Source organism: Bubalus kerabau, chromosome 4 (assembly GCF_029407905.1).
Source record: "Bubalus kerabau isolate K-KA32 ecotype Philippines breed swamp buffalo chromosome 4, PCC_UOA_SB_1v2, whole genome shotgun sequence".
Classification (NCBI taxonomy): domain Eukaryota; kingdom Metazoa; phylum Chordata; class Mammalia; order Artiodactyla; family Bovidae; genus Bubalus; species Bubalus kerabau.
This window is the reverse complement of record NC_073627.1, coordinates 40199629-40225352: the sequence shown is the minus strand read 5'-3', so window position 1 is coordinate 40225352 and position 25724 is coordinate 40199629. Positions and strand designations below refer to the sequence as shown.

Below are 25724 nucleotides of genomic sequence, written 5' to 3'. Positions count from 1 at the left end.
GATGCCATCCAACCATTTCATCCTCTGTCACCCCTTTCTCCTCCTGCCTTCAATCTTTCCCAGCATCAGGGTCTTTTCAAATGAGTCAGTTATTCACATCAGGTGGCCAAAGTATTGGAGTTTCAGCTTCATCATCAATCCTTCCAATGAATATTCAGAACTGATTTCTTTTAGGATGGACTGGTTGGATCTCCTTGCTGTCCAAGGGACTCTCAAGAGTCTTCTCCAATACCACAGTTCGAAAGCATCAATTTTTCAGTGCTCAGCTTTCTTTATAGTCCAGCTCTCACATCCATATATGACTACCAGAAAAACCATAGCTTTGACTAGATGGACATTTGTTAGCAAAGTAATGTCTCTGCTTTTTAATATGCTGTCTAGGTTGATTACAGCTTTTCTTCCAAGGAGCAAGGATCTTTTAATTTCATGGCTGCAGTAACCATCTGCAGTGATTTTGGAGCCCCCCAAAATAAAGTCTGACACTGTTTCCACTGTTTCCCTATCCATTTGCCATGAAGTGATGGGACCAGATGCCATGATCTTAGTTTTCTGAAGGTTGAGTTTTAAGCCAACTTTTTTACTCTCCTCTTTCACTTTCATCAAAAGGCTCTTTAGTTTTTCTTCACTTTCTGCCATAAGTGTGGTATCATCTGCATATCTGAGGTTATTGGTATTTCTCCCAGCAATCTTAATTACAGTTTGTGCTTCATCCAGCCCAGCATTTCTCATGATGTACTGTACATATAAGTTAAGTAAGCATGGTGACAATATATAGTCTTGATGTACTCCTTTCCCAATTTGGAACCAGTCTGTTGTTCCATGTCCAGTTCTAACTGTTGCTTCTTAACCTGCATCCAGGTTTCTCAGGAGGCAGGTCAGGTGGTCTGGTATTCCCATCTCTAAGAATTTTCCACAGTTTGTTGTGATCCACACAGTCAAAGACTTTGGCATAGTCAATAAAGCAGAAGTAGATGTTTTTCTGGAACTCACTTGCTTTTCCGATGATCCGGCAGATGTTGGCAATTTGTTATCTGGTTCCTCTGCCTTTTCTAAATCCAACTTGAACATCTGGAAGTTCACGGTTCACATACTGTTAAAGCCTGGCTTGGAGAATTTTGAGCATTACTTTGCTAGCATGTGAGATGAGTGCAATTGTGTGGTAGTTTGAGCATTTTTTGGCATTGCCTTTCTTTGGGATTGGAATGAAAACTGACCTTTTCCAGTACTGTGACCACTGCTGAGTTTTCCAAATTTTCTTAGATTGCCAATTATGTGGTCATTCAATTACCACTTCATGTTTTTTCTATTTGCTTTTCCCTGGTTAACATTGACTTGAGCATCTTTTCATATTGTTTATTCATTTTTTAATATAAATTTATTTATTTTAATTGGAGGCTAATTACTTTACAATATTGTATTGGTTTTGCCATACATTGACATGAATCCACCACGGGTGTACATGTGTTCCCCATCCTGAACCCCCTCCCACCTCCCTCCCCATATCATCCCTCTGGGTCATCCCAGTGCACCAGCCCCGAGCATCCTGTATCATGCATGGAACCTGGACTGGCGATTCATTTCTTATATGATATTATACATGTTTCAATGTCATTCTCCCAAATCATCCCACCCTCGCCCTTTAAAAGCTTCTCCACAACAAAGGAAACTATAAGCAAGGTGAAAAGACAGCCTTCAGAATGGGAGAAAATAATAGCAAATGAGGCAACTGACAAAGGATTAATCTCAAAAATATACAAGCAACTCACGCAGCTCAATTCCAGAAAAATAAACGACCCAATCAAAAAATGGGCCAAAGAACTAAACAGACATTTCTCCAAAGAAGACATACAGATGGCTAACAAACACATGAAAAGATGCTCAACATCATTATCAGAGAAATGCAAATCAAAACTACAGTGAGGTACCATTTCATGCCAGTCAGAATGGCTGCTATCCAAAAGTCTAGAAACAATAAATGCTGGAGAGGGTGTGGAGAAAAGGGAACCCTCTTACACTGTTGGTGGGAATGCAAACTAGTACACCCACTATGGAGAACAGTGTGGAGATTCCTTAAAAAACTGGAAATAGAACTGCCATACGACCCAGCAATCCCACTGCTGGGCATACATACCGAGGAAACCAGAATTGAAAGAGATATGTGTACCCCAGTGTTCATCGCAGCACTGTTTACCAGGACATGGAAGCAACCTAGATATCCATCAGCAGATGAATGGATAAGAAAGCTGTGGTACATATACACAGTGGAATATTACTCAGCCATTAAAAAGGATACATTTGAATCAGTTCTAATGAGGTGGATGAAACTGAAGGCTATTATACAGAGTGAAGTAAGCCAGAAAGAAAAACACCAATACAGTATACTTACACATATATATGGAATTTAGAAAGATGATAACAATAACCCTATATGCAAGACAACAAAGAGACACAGATGTATAGAACAGTCTTTTGGACATATTATGTATTCTTGATGAATTTTCTCTTAATGTTCTTTATACATTTTTTTCTGTTCAGCTATCATTTTACTCTAATGTTATTTGTGGGAATTCTCTGGATATTTTGAATTTTAATCTTGTGTCTGTTAGACATGTTATGGTCTGTCATTTCTCTTTCTTATTTTTTCTTACTATTTTCATGTTTATGCAGTGAAATATGTCAAACTTCTCTATATCAAAATAAGTTTGTCAGTTTCCAAAAAATAATTCCATTGAGAATTTGATTTGATTGCATTGAATGTATCTGAGGAAAACCAATGTTAAAATTTGAGATTTCAAAGCTTGTCAAAATGAACTTGTCAAATGGATTGATTTTACTATACAAAATTGACTCTTCAAATGTAAATCAAAACTAGAATAAGGTATCATCTCACTGCAGTTAGAATGGCCACCATCAAAAAGTCTATAAATAATAAATGCTGGAGAGGGTGTGGAGAAACAGGAGCCCCTCCTACACTCTTGGTGGGAATGTAAATTGGTGAAGCACTATGGAAAACAGTATGGAGTTTCCTTAAAAAACTAAAAATAGAGTTACCATATAACCCTGCAGTCCCACTCCTGGGCATATACTTAGAAAAAATGAAAACTATAATTTTAAAAGATACATACTCCACAATGCTCACAGCAGCACTATTTACAATAGCCAAGACATGGAAGCAACCTAAATGTCCATCAGCAGATGGATAGATAAGAAGATGTGATACACACACACACACACACATATACACACACAATAGAATATTACTTGGCCATGAAAAGGAATGAAATACATGGATTAACCTAGAGATTATTATTCTAAGCAAAAAAAGTCAGACAGAGAAAGACAAATATCATATAATATCACTTACATGTAGAATCTATAAAAAAATGATAAAAATGAACTTATTTATAAAAGAGAAACAGACTCGTAGACACAGAAAACAAACTGATGGTCACCAGAGGGGTCAGAAGAAGAGGGATGCCTTAGGAATTTGGAATTAACAGATATGATGACCCCAGATGGGTTGGAACCAGATGGTTGATGATATTGACTCTTGGTTACCTCATCACCAACAAATCAGAAAACTGACCATGAGTGATCATGGACCCCATAACCCTGTCCCCAGCAAGTAATCCCTTCTTCTTTTCCCAATATAATCTCTGAGCAAGACTTGGCAAGTGGGAGTTGGTTCTTTGGGACATGATTTCACATTCTCCCCAGGATTGCCAACTTCCTCAGTAAAGGAAGCTTTCCTTTTATCCAACACTTGTCTCTCAGCATTGGATTCTTGAGCAATGAGGAGCTGAACTTGAGTTTGGTAACAAGGTCAGGAAAACATAAAGTAGACACAAAAATAAATCAGAGGGAGAAAAAAGCTAAGCTATAAAATGATGTAAAAATTGTGCATGGAAAAGTGAACAGGACACATTTAGGGGAGGCTGGGAGGTTGTGAAGTGTGGATCTTATTTGGCACTGATCTAAGAGTATAATTATTTTAAAATAAAACCAGAATCAAAGCAAAGTTATAACTTAAAAAAAAACTCCTGCATTAAATTAGTGTAAGCATGCAAAGTGTGAAGATCATTAAAAAACTGATCTTAAAAAGTGCTTTTAGAGGGTCCCATAAAGCCTTTGACTGTGTGGATCACAATAAACTGTGGAAAATTCTGAAAGAGATAGGAATACCAGACCACCTGATCTGCCTCTTGAGAAATTCGTATGCAGGTCAGGGAGCAACAGTTAGAACTGGACATGAAACAACAGACTGGTTCCAAATAGGAAAAGGAGTTCATCAAGGCTGTATATTGTCACCCTGTTTATTTAACTTATACGCAGAGTACATCATGAGAAACGCTGGACTGAAAGAAACACAAGCTGGAATCCAGATTGCCGGGAGAAATATCAATAACCTCAGATATGCAGATGACACCACCCTTATGGCAGAAAGTGAAGAGGAACTAAAAAGCCTCTTGATAAAAGTGAAAGTGGAGAGTGAAAAGGTTGGCTTAAGCTCAACATTCAGAAAACAAAGATCATGGCATCCAGTCCCATCACTTCATGGGAAATAGATGGGGAAACAGTGGAAACAGTGTCAGACTTTATTTTTGGGGGCTCCAAAATCACTGCAGATGGTGACTGCAGCCATGAAATTAAAAGACGCTTACTCCTTGGAAGGAAAGTTATGACCAACCTAGATAGCATATTCAAAAGCAGAGACATTACTTTGCCAATGAAGGTCCATCTAGTCAAGGCTATGGTTTTTCCTGTGGTTATGTATGGATGTGAGAGTTGGACTGTGAAGAAGGCTGAGTGCCAAAGAATTGATGCTTTTGAACTGTGGTGTTGGAGAAGACTCTTGAGAGTCCCTTGGACTGCAAGGAGATCCAACCAGTCCATTGTGAAGGAGATCAGCCCTGGGATTTCTTTGGAAGAAATGATGCTAAAGCTGAAACTCCAGTACTTTGGCCACCTCATGCAAAGAGTTGACTCATTGGAAAAGACTCTGATGCTGGGAGGGATTGGGGGCAAGAGAAGGGGACGACAGAGGATGAGATGGCTGGATGGCATCACTGACTCGATGGACGTGAGTCTAAGTGAACTCCTGGAGTTGGTGATGGACAGGGAGGCCTGGCGTGCTGTGATTCATGGGGTCCCAAAGAGTCAGACACGACTGAGCAACTAATCTGATCTGATCTGATAGGGAAGAAAAAGAGGAAGACCTTGCTACAAGATCATCAAGACCTCCTTCCCTAGTTCACTATGCAACTACACTTTACCTATTGAATGATTATGTTCTATGTCATTTTAACAAAAGTTTACATGGTGACAAAAAAATCTGAAAATAATATTTCAATATTAATATATCTACTAGATAAAATTGTGTAGAAATACCAACCTTACCATCAAAGAGAGAAGTGAATTTTCTTTCTACAAAAGACTCTTCTCAGAGCTCCTTTCATGTCTCTGTTCCTCAGGCTGTAGATGAAGGGGTTCAGCATGGGGGTCACCACAGTGTACATCATAGACATGACAGTCTCCTTAACAGTGGAATTATGAGCTGATGGGCATAAGTAGAGACCAATAATTGTCCCATAGAAGAGAGATACCACAGTGAGGTGAGAGCCACAGGTGGAGAAGGCTTTGCAGATGCCCTTGGCAGAAGGGACCTTGAGGATGGAGGACACGATTCGTGCATAAGACATGATAATGAATAGGAATGGGATGACGATAATGAGCCCTCCGATGAAAAATATCACCAGCTCATTCACTCGAGTGTCAGAGCAGGACAGCTTCAGCAGAGCAGACAAATCGCAGAAAAAGTGGGGGATCACATTGTCTTCACAAAAATGCAGCCTGGCCATGAGCAGGGTGTGCAACATGGAATGGAACGTGGTCAGCACCCAGGGCAGCACCACCAGGAAGAGACAGAGCCTGGGGCTCATGATGGTGGTGTAGTGCAGGGGGAAGCAGATGGCCACGTAGCGGTCATAGGCCATGGCCACAAGGAGGAAGTCCTCCAGGTCTCCAAAGAACAGGAAGAAGTACATTTGTGTCAGGCAGCCAGCATAGGGGATGGACAGGTCTTGACTCTGCATATTCTGCAGCAATTTGGGCATTGTGACAGAGGAGAAGCAGAGGTCAGAGACAGACAGGTTACTGAGAAACAAATACATGGGTGTGTGGAGGTGGGGGTCCAGGCAAATGAGGACGAGGATGAGAAGGTTCCCCAGGACGGTGGTAACGTACATGGCCAGGAACAGGGCGTAGAACAGGTTCTGATGCTCTGACTTGATGGGCAGTCCCAGCAGGAGGAACTCTGAGACAGTAGTTTGATTCCTTCCTGTCATGCTCTGTCTCCAGTATCTTTAGGAAGAAATAATAGTGTCCTTGAAAACCTGAATTTCAGAATGAACTAATTTCTATGATAAATGGCTCTTGGGTGCTTTGTAAAACTATTTTATATTTTTCTCATCGCAATAATTACAATCTTTACAGGACCCCAATTCTCTATAATCAGAATCTCTATCATTGGATATGACTTATTTTCCTCATTTCTCTTTAACATGAAACAATATTCCACCTTACCTAAAACATTTTTATCCCTTGGCTTCTGAGACACAAAATACATTGGGTTTTCCCATACTTGCCTGGTCAGACATCCTCAATACTCTACTGGCTTCTGTTTTGTCTCTATCTTCAACTTGATTGATGTTGCAGGGTTTTTTTCTTAAACACTGTTTTCTTATAATTTTATTATACCATAAGAAAAGGGTTTCCCAGGTGGTGCTAGTGGTAAAGAACCTGCCTGTAAATTCAGAGACAGTGGAGCCTGGAGGGTTACAGTCCATGGGGTTGCAGATTTGGACAATATTGAAGCGACTTAGCACACATGCACCAAGAAAAACTCATCTACTTCAATGGCTTGATTACCATTTAAACTTTAGTTGTAGAAGTCTCTCTAAACCATAAAATAATATACTCAATTGCTTGAGTAATATCTCTACTTGGATAGTACCTCTACATCTTCAGTTAAACAGATTCCAAAAGAAACACAAGATCTCCCTTTGTGCCTCTCCCAATTCCCTCCCCCTCTAAACTTCCATAACCCAGAAGAAGACTTCCAGGTTATCCAGACAAATCATGAGAGTCTTCTTTAATTTCCTCCTTCTGTTATCAATACCCAACATCTGTCAACAAGATCCAGGAATTCTTTCTCCTTCACCCACTCCTTATCCACACTGTCACCACCTTAGATCAGCCTGACACCACATCTTGTTTGTACTATTGGAAAAATCTTTTTTGTGAAAAAAAAAAATGCTATTGGAATATAGTTGATTTACAATGTTGTGTTAGTTTCAGGTGTATAGCAAAGTGAATCAGGTGTGTGTGTGTGTATGCGTGTGCGTGTGCGCACACATGCTCAATCATGTCCAACTCGGCAACTTCATGGACTGTAGCCCAGAAGGCTTCTCTGTCCATGGAATTTCCTAAGCAAGAATACTGCAGTGGGTTGTCATTTCCTACTCCTGGGGACCTTCCTGACCCAGGGATCAAACCCTTGTCTCTGGAGATATATATATATATATATATATATATATATATATATATATCTCCACTCTTTTTTAGATTCTTTTCCCATTTAGGCCATTACAGATTATTGAGTATAGTTCCCTGTGCTATACATTAGGTTCTTATTAGTTATCTATTTTATATATATATATATATATATATATATATATTATATGTAGTAGGGTGTATATGTCAATCTCAATCTTTGGAACAACCTCTTAATTTATCTCCCTGCTTCCATACTTGAAATCCTCTACATCGGTATCTTTCATCATAGTAAGCATTCTAAGATGAAAAATGGATGACCATTCTCCATAAAGACTTCATGGATTCCCATTGCTCTTAACAGAAAGGCCAATTCCTTAAAGGCAAATTCTCTTCAAAAGGTGAGTCATGACCTGACCCTTGCCTAACTCCGAAACTTCATCTGGCCCCACAACTGTACTCACATTTCACTCTCCAGCAAAGCTGGACTTAAACACAACACTCTGCTCCAGCACTTTGTACTCATTGTTCCTCTTCCCTAGAGTTCTCTCCCTTCTACCCCTCTTCCCATGGCTTCCCGTATTTGTCCTTCACACACATTTCATGTCATTTGCCCTGCAAACCCTCCCTATCTCCCCCAGACCATTGGAGAATGCACTGCTATGTTTCCAAGCATCCTTCTTGTCCCCACGGCACTCCATGACAATGGGATCATTTCTCTATAGCTGCCTTCTTCACCGGATTATAAACTCCACGTAGGAAAGGGTCACGTCTGCCTTCACAGCTGCCACAGAGCCAGCACCCGGCCCAGTGCCTGCATACAGGTGGTGTTTCATAAATATCCACTGGTCATGCTTCAGGTTGCGATGTGCATTCCTCCAACTTTAAAGCCAGCAAAACTCCTTTTAAGTTAGAATCACTACTCTTACTAACCCCTCCCAGGACAGAAACTCACAACCTTCAACTATTTAGCACTAAATTTGACCCTGTATTACAAAATGTATGGAGCAATATTGTCCCCGTGGTATTTATTCTTGTACCTCAGACACAGTGTATGAATGCTCAGTCTCTTGTTCGTGTCCAAGTCTTTGTGATCCCGTGGACTGTAGCTCGTCAGACTCCTCTGCCGGTGGGATTTTCCAGGCAAGAATACTGGAGCGGGTTGCCATTTCCTTTCCCAAGGGAATCTTCCCAACCCAGGGATCGAACCCATATCTCCTGCATCCCCTGAGATGGCAGGCAGATTCTTTACCACTTAAGCTACCTGAGAAGCCCTTTCAAACACACTACTATTACACTGATACAGATGATATAGATAAAAGTGACATATGCATGTATATGGATAGATATAGATAAAATTTTCTACTGGATCTGTTTCTCTGGAGAAACCTAACACTCCATAGCGCACCTCAAAGTGGACAAAAAAGCACAGGAGAAGCCTCATTACTTGTGGGAAGCTCTTTCATTAAAGACATAACTGAATCCAACAGCTGGATTTCACCCCTTGATGCTGGCTGATCCAGCTACGTCAGCAGGTTTTCACCTGGATATTACATAGAGGCAAAACACTGGGAAGAGACACGCAGATTCTCAGAGTTTTGTCTCCTTGGAAAATGAGCAGGACCTCATTTGTGTGACTGGGGATCACATCTGTATTAAGAGTGTGACTAGCGATCACAAACCACAGACAGGACTTGGGGATGTTGTCACTGATGGTGCCATGAGCCTCTCACCTTCTTCACCAGTTAAGTCAGTAGTTTTCAGCCAGAATTGCACTTAAGGAAATCTAGGGTATCGCTTTGTAAATTTAATACCCCTGAAAAATCTCCTAGGAGTGCTTGTAAAACACTGATTTTGATACAGTAAGCTTGCTTCTGCATTCTAATCAGCACCCAGGTAATGCCCCTCCTCAGTCCATGGGCTTCACAATGAGTAGCAAGACTATATGACACTGTTAAAAATAAAGATCACTGGACCCCTGAGATAAATATAATCACAATCTTGGAGAGGAAACCCATACACAGTTCTTAAAGCTCCAAGATAATTCTAAAATAAAACAAGGGTTCAGAAGTATGGCATTAATACTTACCTCAAGAGTTGTTAGTACACTGAAATTACACAATGTTCTGGGAATAAATCACGTGGTAAGAAATACATAAGAATGTTGTCATTAATAAAAATAGATTATAAGGTGTGAACCTTAATAAAAACTTCCCAAATGTAGTGAAGTTTTGGGAAGCAGAGAGGTGGAAAAGGAAAGCATTATCATACTTGAAAAACTCTCCTGGAGAATACCACACAACCTGAAAAATCAAGGCTCTCAGGTTGGAAAAACCCTAACAACCAGCTTATTTACTCTCTGCCCAGCTTACCCAGTGTGAGAGGACTGTGACCCGAGACCCTGCTCCCCTTTATTCACTAAGGCATGTGAGATAACAGCCTCTAAAGTCATCTCTGGCATCTGGAAAATCCTATCCACCTCTCCCATTCTGCACATCCTTGGGCCAAACGGGCCCTGGATCCCACAGGAGTCTGGGTCCTGGAGGAGCTCATTAAAGACAAAGTAATTACTCAAGGCCTCTCTAGGACACCACCTCCCATGGTGGCTCATATGGTAAAAATCGGCTTGCAATGCAGGAGACCCAGGTTCGATCCCTGGGTAAGGAAGATCCCCTGGAGAAGGGAATGGCAACACATCCAGTATTCTTGCCTGGAGAATCCCATGGACAGAGGAACCTGGTGGGCTACAGTCCATGGGGTGACAAAGAATCAGGCAATTAACACTTTCACTTTCTCTAGGACAAATACTCTCAGGGTCGTGGAGCAATGACTGATTACAATCACTGATCACACCTGACTATACTTTGGGGGAAGGTGAGGATGGAGAGAAGCTCATACATGAAAGCTTAATAACTGACTGTTTAGGGAATGCACAGTAGACACTTGTGGTTGGAGCCTACATTTCCAGAGGTAAAAGAGGATGGTTTGTGAAGTCGTAAAACATCAGGAACCATCTGGTAGTATCCTAAAAATTCTGAGGGGTGCAACCGGCTGTTTTCTGTGTGCAACAAGAAAGTTTCAGTGATTTGAGTAAAGCACCAAGAAAGACATTGGTTTTTTGGGTTTTCTGTTTTTGTTTTCTGACCATTCTGGGCAGCATGTGAGATCTTAGTTCCCTGACCAGGGATCAATCCAGCACTCCCTGAAGTGAAAACTCAGTGTCTTAACCGCTGGTCTGTCAGGGAAGTCCCAAGACACATATTTTGGAAAGATTCTCAAGGTGGAAGAATCTCTCAGTAAAACACCATTTCCCATAAATGACCTGTAACTAACAGGGAGTAGTTACCTACATGACACAACCATATGCAGATATATAGGAGGTACTAGAGTTAAGAGACAAGAGAAAGACTCCCTGATCATATTCAATTCTTCCTCAAGTCAAGATAGAAAAGAAAACCCAGTGTGAATCCCACTGAAGTACTTCTGCCTTCTTACCTCTGTGGGAAAACATACTGGCACCTGCCACTTCCATCGTCTCTATACTCCCCAGCTGTGTCAGAATACCTCCTAGTTTCCAGCTCTTCCTGCTGCTGCAGTTACCTATGGCCACTAAGCCATAAGTAACTTCTTTTTGGCTGCACTGGGTCTTCATGGCTGTGTCTGGGCTACTCTCTCGTTTGGGGTGTGGGCTTCTCGTTTGGTGGCCTCTCTTGTTGCAGAGCCCAGGCTCCTGGTGCACAGGCCTAAGTAGTTGAGGCTCACGGGCTTAGTTGCCCTACGGCATGACAGAGGAGCCTGGTGAGCTAAAGTCCACGGGGCCAAAAAAGAGTAAACACGACTTAATGACTAAACAACAACAAAGATGAACTAAACTATCAAAGGAGACAGTAAAGTCGCAAAGGAGATAGAAAGTTCACTTGAGGTTCAGGGCAGGTCTAGAAGACACTGGAGACATAAAATCAGAGGAGAGAAGGTTAAGAGACAGAATAATGCAAACCCTTGCTCAAGAAGAGATAAGTAAATATCTATATTCAACAATTAAAAGTCCAGTTTACAGGAGGTAAGCAGGGGAGAATTTTGAATTTTAAATAGTATTGAACTCGAGGACACAGTATTATATGATGTATGTTTTTTGTTACTTTTTCAAAAAACATGATAAGTTAATTGTTTAAAAAAGGGACACAGACACTGAAGAAAAGGCTCTCCTCTCCACCCTTAGTGTGGAAGACCTGGGTTCTAAGTGGCCTTCCTAGGAGCATGGCATGGCCCGGATGGCAGCCTCACACATCCAAATAGGCCAGGTTTAGGAGGAGACCGCTGGCCCAGGAATTAGCTGCCATAGCCGCACACAGTGGACAAGGAGGCAGCACATCCCAGATTAATGCAGTTTACAAGCTATCACAGCTGTGCTGTTTCCTTTAGTCTCCTCCGTATTTTCAAATGGGAGGATGATAAAAGTAACTACGTTGGGAATTGTCTGGTTCAGTAAATATTCGTATCCTACTGTGGGCCCAGGTTCTGCAGTTTCAGTCTCTTCATTCATGGAGGGTCTGTCCAAGGTGGAGGATCAAGGGCAGAGGGGAGAGGGTGTGTCAACAAGTAAATGAGTAAACGCTCAGTAAATAATAGTGTTTATTTCAGCAGTAAATCAAACATTGTAAGCAGTAATGAAAAAAAAGGTGGAGGGAGGGCACAAACATTCATTGGAAATTTAAAAATGAAGCTTCTTTGAGTAACCTAGAGAGAAAAATGAGAAAGATCCAGCTAGGAGGTCACTGACATCCCCTTTCCAAGTCCTACTACATACCTCCACTGTATCTCTTTTCTTTTTTTTTTTTTTTTTGTATCTCTTTTCTTATGGACAACATCCTACTAAGCCATTGTAAAAAAAAAAAAAAAAAAAAAAGACCATTGAAAACAGAAATCTGGGTTAATATCCCAATATTGATATCAATATACATACTAAATAAAATTGTGTAGAAATCCCAACTTATCATCATCTCAACTTTACAGTCATAGAGAGAAGGCATTTTTCTTTTTGCAAGACTCTTCTCAGAGCTCCTTTCATGTCTCTGTTCCTCAGGCTGTAGATGAAGGGGTTCAGCATGGGGGCCACCACAGTGTACATCATAGACATGACAGTCTCCTTAACAGTGGAATTATGAGCTGATGGGCATAAATAGAGACCAATAATTGTCCCATAGAAGAGAGACACCACAGTGAGGTGGGAGCCACAGGTGGAGAAGGCTTTGCAGATGCCCTTGGCAGAAGGGACCTTGAGGATGGAGGACACAATTTGTGCATAAGACATGATGATGAGTAGGAATGGGATGATGATAATGAGCCCTCCGATGAAAAATATCACCAGCTCATTCACTCGAGTGTCAGAGCAGGACAGCTTCAGCAGAGCAGACAAATCACAGAAAAAGTGGGGGATCACATTGTCTTCACAAAAATGCAGCCTGGCCATGAGCAGGGTGTGCAACATGGCATAGAATGTGGACAGCACCCAGGGCAGCACCACCAGGAAGAGACAGAGCCTGGGGCTCATGATGCTGGTGTAGTGCAGGGGGAAGCAGATGGCCACGTAGCGGTCATAGGCCATGGCCACAAGGAGGAAGTCCTCCAGGTCTCCAAAGAACAGGAAGAAGTACATTTGTGTCAGGCAGCCAGCATAGGGGATGGACAGGTCTTGGCTTTGCATGTTCTGCAGCAATTTGGGCATTGTGACAGAGGAGAAGCAGAAGTCAGAGAAAGACAGGTTACTGAGAAACAAATACATGGGTGTGTGGAGGTGGGGGTCCAGGCAAATGAGGACGAGGATGAGAAGGTTCCCCAGGACGGTGGTAACGTACATGGCCAGGAACAGGGCGTAGAACAGGTTCTGATGCTCTGACTTGATGGGCAGTCCCAGCAGGAGGAACTCTAAGACAGTAGTTTGATTCCTTCCTGTCATGCTCTGTCTCCAGTATCTTTAGGAAGAAATAATAGTGTCCTTGAAAACCTGAATTTCAGAATGAACTTATTTCTATGATAAACTGGCTCTTAGATGCTTTGTAAAACTATTTTATATTTTTCTCATCACAATAATTACAATATTTACAGGACCCCAATTCTCTATAATCAGAATCTCTATCATTGGATATGACTTATTCATTTCTCTTTAACACAAAACAATATTACAACTTTCCTAAAACATTTTTATCCCTCGGCTTCTGAGACACATAATACATTGGTTTTTCCCATACTTGCCTGGTCAGACATCCTCAGTACTCTACTGGCTTCTGTTTTGTCTCTATCTTCAACTTGATTGATGTTGCAGGGTTTTTTCCTAAACACTGTTCTCTTATTATTTTATGTACCATAAGAAAAGGGCTTCCCAGGTGGTGCTAGTGGTAAGGAACCTGCCTGCCAATGCAGAGACAGTGGAGCCTGGAGGGTTACAGTCCTTGGGGTTGCAGATTTGGACAATATTGAAGCGACTTAGCACACATGCACCAAGAAAAACTCATCTACTTCAATGGCTTGATTACCATTTAAACTTCAGTTGTAGAAGTCTTTCTAACTCATAGAAGAAGATACCTAATCGCTTGAATATTATCTCTTCTTGGATGTATTACAGGGTAATACAGGATGTATTATATCTCCTTGCCTGTAATACAGATTCCAAAAGAAACACAATATCCCTTTGTGCCTCTCGTGATTCCCTCCTCCTCAGGTCTTCCATATTCCAGAAAAAGACTTCCAGGTTATCCAGATTAAAAATTGAAAGTCTCCTTTCATTTCCTCCTTTCTGTTGTCAATACCCAACATCTATCAACAAGATCTAGAAAATCTTTCTCCTTCATTCACTCCTTATCCACACTCTCACCACCTTAGATCAGTTTGACATCACATCTTATTTATACTATTGGAACCACCTTAAAAAAATGTTATTGTGCTAGTTTCAGGCTTGCAGCAAAGTGAATCACTTACGTGAGTGTGTGTTTCCAACTCTTCACAACCCCATGGACTGCGGCCTGGCACACTCCTGTAACCATGGTATTTTCCAAGCAAGAATACTGGAGTGGGTTGCCATTTCCTACTCCTGGGGATCTTGCCAACTCAGGCATCAAACCCACATATCTTGCGTCCCCTGCACTGGCATGCAGAATCAGTTATATCTATACATACATCCACTCTTTTTTTTATTCTTTTCCCAGATAGGCCATTACAGAGTATTGAGTATAGTTCCCTGGGCTTTACAGTAGGTTCTTATTAGTTATCTATTTTATATATAGTAGGGTGTATATCACCTTAATCTTTGGAACAACCTTAATCTTAATCTTAATGTCAATCTTAATCTTTGGAACAACCTCTTAATTCATCTCCCTGCTTCCATACTTGAAATCCATCAGTATCCTTCATCACAGTAGGCATTTGAAGATGAAGAACGGGTAACCATTCTCCATAAAGTCTTTGTGATTTCCCATTGCTCTTAACATAAAGGCAAATTCCTTAAAGGAAAATTCCCTTCAAAAAGTGACTCATGACCTGACCCTTGCCTAACTCCGAAACTTCATCTGGCCCCACAACTGTACTCACATTTCACTCTCCAGCAAAGCTGGACTTAAACACAACACTCTTGCTCCCGCACTTTGCACTCACTGTTCCTCTTCCCTAGAGTTCTCTCCCTTCTGCTCCCTCTTTTCCCATGAGTTCCCGTATTTGTCCTTCACACACATTTCATGTCATTTGCCCTGCAAACCTTCCCAATCTCCCCCAGACCAGAGGAGAATGCACTGCTGTTTCCAAGCATCCTTCTTGTCCCCACAGCACTCCAGGACAATGGGACCATTTCGCTATAGCTGCCTATTCACCGGATTATAAACTCCACGTAGGAAAGGGTCATGTCATGTCACAGATGCCGCAGAGCCAGCACCCGGCCCAGTGCCTGGATACAGGTGGAGTTTCATAAATATCCATTGGTTCTGCTTCAGGTTGCGCTGTGCTTTCCTCCAAATTTAAAGCCAGCAAAACGCCTTTTTTTTTTTTTAATTTTATTTTTTAACTTTACTATATTGTATTGGTTTTGCCATATATCAACATGAATCCGCCACAGGTAAAATCACTACTCTTACTAACTCCTCCCAGGACAGAAACTCACCACCTTCAACCATTTAGCACTAAATTTGACCCTGTATACAAAATGTATGGAGTAATGTTGTCCCCATGGTATTTATTCTTGTACCTCAGATACACTGTATGAATGCTCAGTCTCTTGTTTGTGTCCAACTCTTTGTGATCCCATGGACTGTAACTTGTCAGACTCTTCTGCCTGTGGGATTTCCCAGGCAAGAATACTGGAGTGGGTTGCCATTTCCTTCTCCAAGGGAATCTTCCCAACCCAGGGATCGAACCCGTATCTCCTGCATCCCCTGCACTGGCAGGCAGATTCTTTACCACTAAGCTACCTGAGAAGCCCTTTCAAACACACTACATTACACTGATACAGATGATATAGATAATAGAGACATATGCATGTATATGGATAGATATAGATAAAATTTTCTACTGGATCTGTTTCTCTGGAGAAACCTAACACTCCATAGTGCACCTCAAAGAGGAAAAAAAAAAAAAAAGCAGAGGAGAAGCATCATAACTTGTGGGAAGCTCTTTCATTAAAGACATAACTGAATCCAACAGCTGAGATTTCACCCCTTGATGCTGGCTGATCCAGCTACGTCAGCAGGTTTTCACCTGGATATTACATAGAGGCAAAACACTGGGAAGAGACACGTGGATTCTCAGAGTTTTGTTTCCCTGGCAAAAGAGCAGGACCCCATTTGTGTGAATGGGGATCACATCTGTATTAAGAGTGTGACTAGCAATCACAAACCACAGACAGGACTTGGGGATGTTGTCACCAACGGTGCCATGAGCCTCTCACCTTCTTCACCAGTTAAGACAGTAGTTTTCAGCCAGAACTGCACTTAAGGATCTAGGGTAACGCTTCTTGAATTTAATACCCCTGAAAAATCTCCTAGGAGTGCTTGTAAAACACTGATTTCAATACAGTAGGCTTGCTTCTGCATTCTAATCAGCACCCAGGTGATGCCCCTCCTCAGTCCATGGGCTTCACAATGAGTAGCAAGAAGCTACTGGATTCTTGATCTACTGGACCCTGAGATTAAATATAATCACAGTCTTTGAGAGGAAGCCCATATACAGTTCTTAAAGCTCCAAGGTAATTCTAAAATAAAACAAGGGTTCAGAAGTATGGCATTAATACTTACCTCAAGAGTTGTTAGTACACTGAAATTACACAACGTTCTGGGAATAAATGACATGGTAAGGAATGCATAAAAATATTGTCATTAGTAAAAATAGATTATAACATGTGAACCTTAATAAAAACTTCTCAAATGTAGTGAAGTTTTGGGAAGCAGAGAGGTGGAAAAGGAAAGCATTACCATACTTGAAAAACTCTCCTGGAGAATACCACACAACCTGAAAAATCAAGACTCTCGGGGCATAAAAACCCTAACTGACCAGCTTATTTACTCTCTGCCCAGCTTAACCAGTGTGAGAGGCCTGTGACCCGAGATCCTGCTCCCCTTTATTCACTAAGGCATGTGAGATAACAGCCTCTAAAGTCATCTCTGGCGTCTGGAAAATCCTATCCACCTCTCCCATTCTGTACATCCTTGGGCCAAACGGGCCCTGGCCACAGGAGTCTGGGTCCTGGAGGAGCTCATTAAAGACAAAGTAATTACTCAAGGCCTCTCTAGGACACCACCTCCCATGGTGGCTCATATGGTAAAAATCGGCTTGCAATGCAGGAGACCCAGGTTCGATCCCTGGGTCAGGAAGATCCCCTGGAGAAGGAATGGCAACACATCCAGTATTCTTGCCTGGAGAATCCCATGGACAGAGGAACCTGGTGGGCTACAGTCAGTGGGGTGACAAAGAATCAGGCACGACTGAGCGATTAACACTTTCACTTTCTCTAGGACAAATGCTCTCAGGGTCCTGGAGGAGTGACTGATTACAATCACTGATCACACCTGACTATACTCTGGGGGAAGGTGAGGATGGAGAGAAACTCATACACGAAAGCTTAATCACTGCCTGTTTAGGGAATGGACATGGGACACTTGTGTTTGGAGCCTACACTTTGGGAGGAAAAAGAGGATGGTTTGTGAAGTCATAAAACAAGCAGGAACCATACGGTAGTACCCTAAAAATTCTGAGGAGTGTAACAGGCTGTTTTCTGTGGGCAACAAGAAAGCTTCAGTGGTTTGAGTAAAGTGTCAAGAAAGACATTGGTTTCTTGGGTTTTCTGTTTTTGTTTTCTGACCATTCTGGGCAGCATGTGAGATCTTAGTTCCCTGACCAGGGATCAATCCAGCACTCCCTGAAGTGAAAACTCAGTGTCTTAACCACTGGGCTACCAGGGAAGTCTCAAGACACATATTTTGGAAAGATTCTCGAGGTGGAAGAATCTCTCAGTAAAACACCATTTCCCATAAATGACCTGTAGCCAACTAGGAGTAGTTACCTGCATGACACAACCATATGCAGATATATAGGAAGTACTAGAGTAAGAGATAAGAGAAGCACTCCCTGATCATATTCAATTCTTCCTCAAGTCAAGATAGAAAAGAAAACCCAGCGTGAATCCCACTGAAGTACTTCTGCCTTCTTACCTCTGTGGGAAAACATACTGGCACCTGCCACTTCCATCATCTCTATACTCCCCAGATGTGTCAGAATACTTCCTACATTCCAGCTCTTCCTGCTGCTGCAGTTATCTATGGCCACAAAGCTGTTCTGGGTCTTCATGGCTGTGTCTGGGCTACTCTCTCGTTTGGGGTGTAGGCTTCTTGTTCGGTGGCCTCTCTTGTTGCAGAGCACAGGCTCTTGGTGCACAGGCCTCAGTAGTTGAGGCTCACGGGCTTAGTTGCCCTACGGCATGACAGAGGAGCCTGGTGAGCTAAAGTCCACGGGGCCAAAAAAGAGTAAACATGACTTAATGACTAAACAACAACAAAGATGAACTGAACTATCAAAGGAGACAGTAAAGTAGCAAAGGAGATAGAAAGTTCACCTGAGGTTCAGGGCAGGTCAAGAAGACACTGGAGACATAAAATCAGAGGAGAGAAGGTTAAGAGACAGAATAATGCAAACCCTTGCTCAAGAAGAGATAAGTAAATATCTATATTCAACAATTAAAAGTCCAGTTTACAGGAGGTAAGCAGAGGAGAATTTTGAATTTTAAATAGTATTGACCTCGAGGACACAGTATCATATAATGCATGTTTTTTGTTACTTTTTCAAAAAACATGATAAGTTAATTGTTTCTTTTGAATTTTATTTTATTTTTAAGCTTTACAATATTGTATTGGTTTTGCCAAATATCGAAATGAATCTGAAAAAGGAAACAGACACGAAGAAAAGGCTCTCCTCTCCACCCTTAGTGTGGAAGACCTGGGTTCTAAGTGGCCTTCCTAGGAGCATGGCCTGGTCCGGATGGCGGCCTCACACATCCAAACGGGCCAGGTTTAGGAGGAGACTGCTGGCCCAGGAATTAGCTGCCATAGCCGCACGCAGTGGACAAGGAGGCAGCACATCCCAAATTAATGCAGTTTACAAGCTATCACAGCTGTGCTGTTTCCTTTAGTCTGCTCCCTATTTTCAAATGGGAGGATGATAAAAGTAACTACATTGGGAATTGTCTGGTTCAGTAAATATTCGTATCCTACTGTGGGCCCAGGTTCTGCAGTTTCAATCTCTTCATTCATGGAAGGTCTGTCCAAGGTGGAGGATCAAGGGCAGAGGGGAGAGGGTGTGTCAACAAGTAAATGAGTAAACGCTCAGTAAATAATAGTGTTTACTTCAGCAGTAAATCAAACATTGTAAGCAGTAATGAAAAAAAAAGTGGAGGGAGGGCACAAAGATTAATTGGAAATTTAAAGATGAAGCTTCTTTGAGTAACCTGGAGAGAAACATGAGAAAGATCCGGCTAGGAGGTCACTGACATCCCCTTTCCAAGTCCTACTACATACCTCCGCTGTATCTCTTTTCTTATGGACAATATCCTACTAAGTCATTGTAAAAAAAAAAAAAAAAAGACCATTGAAAACAGAAATCTGGGTTAATATCCCAATATTGATATCAATATACATACTAAATAAAATTGTGTAGAAATCCCAACTTATCATCATCTCAACTTTACAGTCATAGAGAGAAGGCATTTTTCTTTTTGCAAAAGACTCTTCTCAGAGCTCCTTTCATGTCTCTGTTCCTCAGGCTGTAGATGAAGGGGTTCAGCATGGGGGCCACCACAGTGTACATCATAGACATGACAGTCTCCTTAACAGTGGAATTATGAGCTGATGGGCATAAATAGAGACCAATAATTGTCCCATAGAAGAGAGACACCACAGTGAGGTGGGAGCCACAGGTGGAGAAGGCTTTGCAGATGCCCTTGGCAGAAGGGACCTTGAGGATGGAGGACACGATTCGTGCATAAGACATGATAATGAATAGGAATGGGATGACGATAATGAGCCCTCCGATGAAAAATATCACCAGCTTATTCACTCGAGTGTCAGAGCAGGACAGCTTCAGCAGAGCAGACAAATCGCAGAAAAAGTGGGGGATCACATTGTCTTCACAAAAATGCAGCCTAGCCATGAGCAGGGTGTGCAACATGGAATGGAACATGGTCAGCACCCAGGGCAGCACCACCAGGAAGAGACAGAGCCTGGGGCTCATGATGCTGGTGTAGTGCAGGGGGAAGCAGATGGCCACGTAGCGGTCATAGGCCATGGCCACAAGGAGGAAGTCCTCCAGGTCTCCAAAGAACAGGAAGAAGTACATTTGTGTCAGGCAGGCAGCATAGGGGATGGACAGGTCTTGGCTCTGCATGTTCTGCAGCAATTTGGGCATTGTGACAGAGGAGAAGCAGAGGTCAGAGAAAGACAGGTTACTGAGAAACAAATACATGGGTGTGTGGAGGTGGGGGTCCAGGCAAATGAGGACGAGGATGAGAAGGTTCCCCAGGACGGTGGTAACGTACATGGCCAGGAACAGGGCGTAGAACAGGTTCTGATGCTCTGACTTGATGGGCAGTCCCAGCAGGAGGAACTCTGAGACAGTAGTTTGATTCCTTCCTGTCATGCTCTGTCTCCAGTATCTTTAGGAAGAAGTAATAGTGTCCTTGAAAACCTGAATTTCAGAATGCACTTATTTCTGTGATAAACTGGCTCTTAGATGCCTTGCAAAATTCTCATCACAATAATTACAATCTTTACAGGACTCCAATTCTCTATAATCAGAATCTCTATCATTGGAAATTACTTATTTTCTTCATTTCTCTTTAACACAAAACAATATTACAACTTTCCTAAAACATTTGTATCCCTTCGCTTCTGAGACACATAATACATTGGTTTTCCCCATACTTGCCTGGTCAGACATCCTCAATACTCTACTGGCTTCTGTTTTGTCTCTATCTTCAACTGGATTGATGTTCCAGGGTTTTTTCCTAAACACTGTTCTCTTTTAATTTTATATACCATAAGAAAAGGGCTTCCCAGGTGGTGCTAGTGGTAAAGAACCTGCCTGCCAATGCAGAGACAGTGGAGCCTGGAGGGTTACAGTCCTTGGGGTTGCAGATTTGGACAATATTGAAGTGACTTAGCACACATGCACCAAGAAAAACTCATCTACTTCAATGGCTTGATTACCATTTAAACTTCAGTTGTAGAAGTCTTTCTAACTCATAGAAGAAGATACTCAATTGCTTGAATATTCTCTCTCCTTGGATGTATTACAGGCATCTTCAGTTAAACAGATTCCAAAAGAAACACACGATATCCCTTTGTGCCTCTCCCAATTCCCTCCTCCTCAGGTCTTCCATATCCCAGAAAAAGACTTCCAGGTTATCCAGATTAAAACATGAAAGTCTTCTTTCATTTCCTCCTTTCTGTTATCAATACCCAACATCTGTCAACAAGATCTAGAAATTCTTTCTCCTTCATTCACTCCTCACCACCTTAGATCAGTTTGACATCACATCTTATTTATACTATTGGAACCACCTTTAAAAAAATGTTATTGGAATATAGTTGATTTACAATATTGTGCTAGTTTCAGGTGTGCAGCAAAGTGAATCACTTACATGTGTGTGTGTGTTTCCAACTCTTCTCAACCCCATGGACAATCTGCAGCCTGGCAGACTCTTCTGACCATGGAATTATCCAAGCAAGAATACTGGAGTGGGTTGCCATTTCCTACTCCTGGGGATCTTCCCGACTCAGGGATCAAGCCCACATATCTTGCATGCCCTGCAGTAGCAGGCAGAATCAGTTATATCTATACATACATCCACTCTTTGTTTTTTATTCTTTTCCCATATAGGTCATTACAGAGTATTGAGTATAGTTCCTTGGGCTTTACAGTAGGTTCTTATTAGTTATCTATTTTATATATAGTAGGGTATATATGTCAATCTTAATCTTTGGAACAACCTCTTAATTCATCTCCCTGCTTCCATACTTGAAATCCATCAGTATCCTTCATCACAGTAGGCATTCGAAGATGAAGAACGGGTAACCATTCTCCATAAAGTCTTTGTGGATTCTCATTGCTCTTAACATAAAGGCAAATTCCCTTCAAAAAGTGACTCATGACCTGACCCTTGCCTAACTCCGAAACTTCATCTGGCCCCACAACTGTACTCACATTTCACTCTCCAGCAAAGCTGGACTTAAACACAACACTCTGCTCCAGCACTTTGCACTCACTGTTCCTCTTCCCTAGAGTTCTCTCCCTTCTGCTCCCTCTTTTCCCATGGCTTCCCGTATTCGTCCTTCACATATGTTTCATGTCATTTGCCCTGCAAACCTTCCCTATCTCCCCCAGACCAGAGGAGAATGCTCTGCTATGTTTCCAAGCATCCTTCTTGTCCCCACGGCACTCCAGGACAAGGGGATCATTTCTCTATAGCTGCCTTCTTCACCGGATTATAAACTCCACGTAGGAAAGGGTCACGTCTGCCTTCACAGCTGCCACAGAGCCAGCACCCGGCCCAGTGCCTGCATACAGGTGGTGTTTCATAAATATCCACTGGTTGTGCTTCAGGTTGCGATGTGCATTCCTCCAACTTTAAAGCCAGCAAAACTCCTTTTAAGTTAGAATCACTACTCTTCCTAACCCCTCCCAGGACAGAAACTCACTACCCTCAACCATTTAGCACTAAATTTGACCCTGTATACAAAATGTATGGAGCAATGTTGTCCCCATAGTATTTGTTCTCATATGTTCTCAAACACAGTGAGCCCTCAGTCCCTCAGTTATATCCAGTTCTTTGTGATCCCATGGACTGTAGCCCACAAGGCTCCTCTGTCCATGGGATTTCCCAGGCAAGAATACTGGAGTGGGTTGCCATTTCCTTCTCCAGGGGAATGTTCCCGACCCGTGGATTGAACCCGTATCTCCTGCATCTCTTGCACTGGCAGGCATTCTTTACCACTGAGCTACCTAAGAAGCCCTTTTAAACACACTACTATTACACTAATACAGATGATATAGGTAATAGAGATGTATGCACATATATGGAGAGATATAGATAAAATTCTCTATTGGATCTGCTTCTCTGGAGAAGCCTATCACTCCTCCGTGCACCTCAAGGTAGAAAAAATGGCACCCATTAGATGTGGGAAGCTCCTTCATTAAAGACATAACTGAATCCAACAGCTGGGTTCACCCCTTGATGCTGGCTGATCCAGCCATGTCAATAGGTTTTATACATGGATATTACATAAAGACATAACACTGGGAAGAAACACTTGGTTTCTCAGAATTTTGTTTCCCTGGCAAATGAGCAGGACCCCATTTGTGTGACTGGGGATTACATTTGTATTAAGAGTGTGACTAGCGATCACAAACCAGACAGGACTTGGGGATGTTGTCTCTGATCATGCCATGAGCCTCTCACCTTCTTCAGTGAGTAGTTCTCAGCCAGAACTGCACTTAAATAAATCTAGGGCAATGCTTCTAAAATTAAATATCCCTGACGTATCCCCTGGGAGTGCTAGTAAAACACTGATTTTGATATAGTAGTCCTGCTTCTGCATTTTAATCAGTACCCAGGTGATGCCCATGCTGTAGTCCATGGGTTTCACAGTGAGTAGGAAGAATACATGATGCTTTTAAAAACAAAGATCACTGGACCCCCTCAGATAAATATAATCACAATCTTTGAGAGGAAGTTCATATAGAGTTTTTTAAAGCTCCAAGGCGATTCTAAAATAAAACAAGGGTTCAGAAGTGTGGCATTAATGCCTACTTAAAAGTTGTTAGTACACTGAAACTACACAATGCTGTAGGAATAAATGATACGGTAAGTAACACATAAGAATGCTATCATTAATAAAAAAAATAGATTAAATGAGTGAACATTAGTAAAAAATTTTCCAATGTAGTGAAATTTGGGGAAGTAGAGAGGTGGAAAAGAAAGCATCACCATACTTGAAAAACTCTCCTACTGAACACCATTCAACCTGGGAAATCAAGACCCTTAGGTTGGAAGGACCCTAAATGACCAGCTCATTCACCTTCTGCCCAACTTACCCAGTGTGTGAGGGTGACTCCAGGATCCTGACCTGAGATCCTACTCTAGTTTATTCACCAAAGCATGTGAGATATCAGCCTCTGTAGTCATCACCTGTGTCTGAAACCTCCCTTCTCACATCTCCCATTCTGTACATCCTTGGGCCTAAGGGGCCCTGGATCCCAGAGGAGTCTGGATCCTGGAGGAACTCATTAAAGTCAAAGTAATTACCCAAGGCCTCTCTAGGACACCACCTCCCATGGTGGCTCAGATGGTAAAGAATCTGCCTGCAATGCAGGAGATGTAGGTTTAATCCCTGGAGAAGGGAATGGCAATGCACTCCAGTATTCTTGCCTGGAAAAATCCCATGGACAGAGGAACCTGGTGGGCTACCATCCATGGGGTCACAAAGAGTCAGACATGACTTAACAACTAACACTTTCACTTTCTCTAGGACAAATATTCTCAGGGTCATGGAGCAGCGACTGATTACAATCACTGATCACACCTGACTATTCTTTGGGGGAAGGTGAAGATGGAGAGAAGCTCATACATGAAAGCTTAATCACTGCCTATTTAGGGGATGGACATGGGACACTTGTGGTTGGAGCCTACACTTTGGGAGGTAAAAGAGGATGGTTCATGAAGTCATAAAACAAGCAGGAACCCTACTGTGAGTATCCTAAAATATCTGAGGAGATGGTTTTCTGTGGGCAACAAGGAGCCATCGGTGGTTAGGGCAAAATGTCAAAAAAGACATATTTTGGAAAGATTCTCAAGGTGGCAGAATCTCTCAGTACAACACCATTTTCCAAGAATCACCTGCAGCTAACAATAAGTAGATATCTCTGACACATCTATATGCAGATAAATAGAAAGTACTAGAATAAGAAGAAAGATAAACTCTCCCTGGCCATGTTCAATTCTTTCTCAAGCCAAGACATAAAAGAAAATCCAGTTTGAATCCTGTTGAGGTACTTCTGCCTTCTTGCCTCTGTGAGAAAACATGAATGGCACCTGCAATCACCATCATCTCTGCATGTGTGTACATGGTCAGTCGCTCAGTCATGTCTGACACTTTGTGACGCCATGGACCATAGTCCGCCAGCCTGCTCTGTCTAAGGAATCTTCCAGGCAAGAATACTGGAGTGAGTTGCCATTTCCTACTCTAGGGGATCTTCCTGACCCAGGGATTGAACCCACATCTCCTACATTGGCAGGTGGTTTCTTTATCATTGCACCACCTGTATAGCCCACCATCATCTCTAATGCTCCCCAAATGTGTCAGAATATCTCCTAGTTTCCAGCTCTTCCTTATGCACCAGTTAACTATGGCCAGAAAGCCATAACACCTTCTTTCACTACCCATTCCATGTTCTCCTCGGCCACCATCTCAGCTGTATGGGGTTCTCACATAATGCAAATCTTCATTCCTAGTGAATCAGCATCTTCAATGGTCTTGCCTTTTGACTTGTTATAGTTTTATTGATATTTATTTTTAAACAGAAAATACTAAGAGGCACTCAGAGAATTCCCTAGAATTGCAAACATGGTCCTCTCTGACCCAGTTGTG

At 42.1% G+C, this 25724-nt stretch overlaps 2 protein-coding genes and 1 pseudogene across 2 annotated transcripts; all 3 read right to left on the bottom strand.

Moving 5' to 3' along the window:
• Positions 1-5399: 5399 nt before the first annotated feature.
• On the bottom strand, positions 5400-6344 carry LOC129651350 (olfactory receptor-like protein DTMT). Its single transcript, XM_055580093.1, has one exon. It carries the CDS (start codon positions 6342-6344, stop codon positions 5400-5402), a length of 945 nt encoding a protein of 314 aa, XP_055436068.1.
• Positions 6345-12564: 6220 nt separating this feature from the next.
• Positions 12565-13507, bottom strand: LOC129651349 (olfactory receptor 1E2-like; annotated as a pseudogene).
• A 6246-nt stretch (positions 13508-19753) lies between these two features.
• Positions 19754-20974, bottom strand: LOC129651348 (olfactory receptor 1E2-like). The gene has a single exon (XM_055580092.1). The coding sequence runs from the start codon at positions 20713-20715 to the stop codon at positions 19771-19773; it is 945 nt and encodes a 314-aa protein (XP_055436067.1). The 5' UTR covers positions 20716-20974; the 3' UTR covers positions 19754-19770.
• Positions 20975-25724: the final 4750 nt, after the last annotated feature.

Coding starts and splice junctions, on each gene's coding strand:
- LOC129651350 (XM_055580093.1), bottom strand. CDS start 6,344: ATGACAGGAAGGAATCAAACTACTGTCTCAGAGTTCCTCCTGCTGGGA.
- LOC129651348 (XM_055580092.1), bottom strand. CDS start 20,715: ATGACAGGAAGGAATCAAACTACTGTCTCAGAGTTCCTCCTGCTGGGA.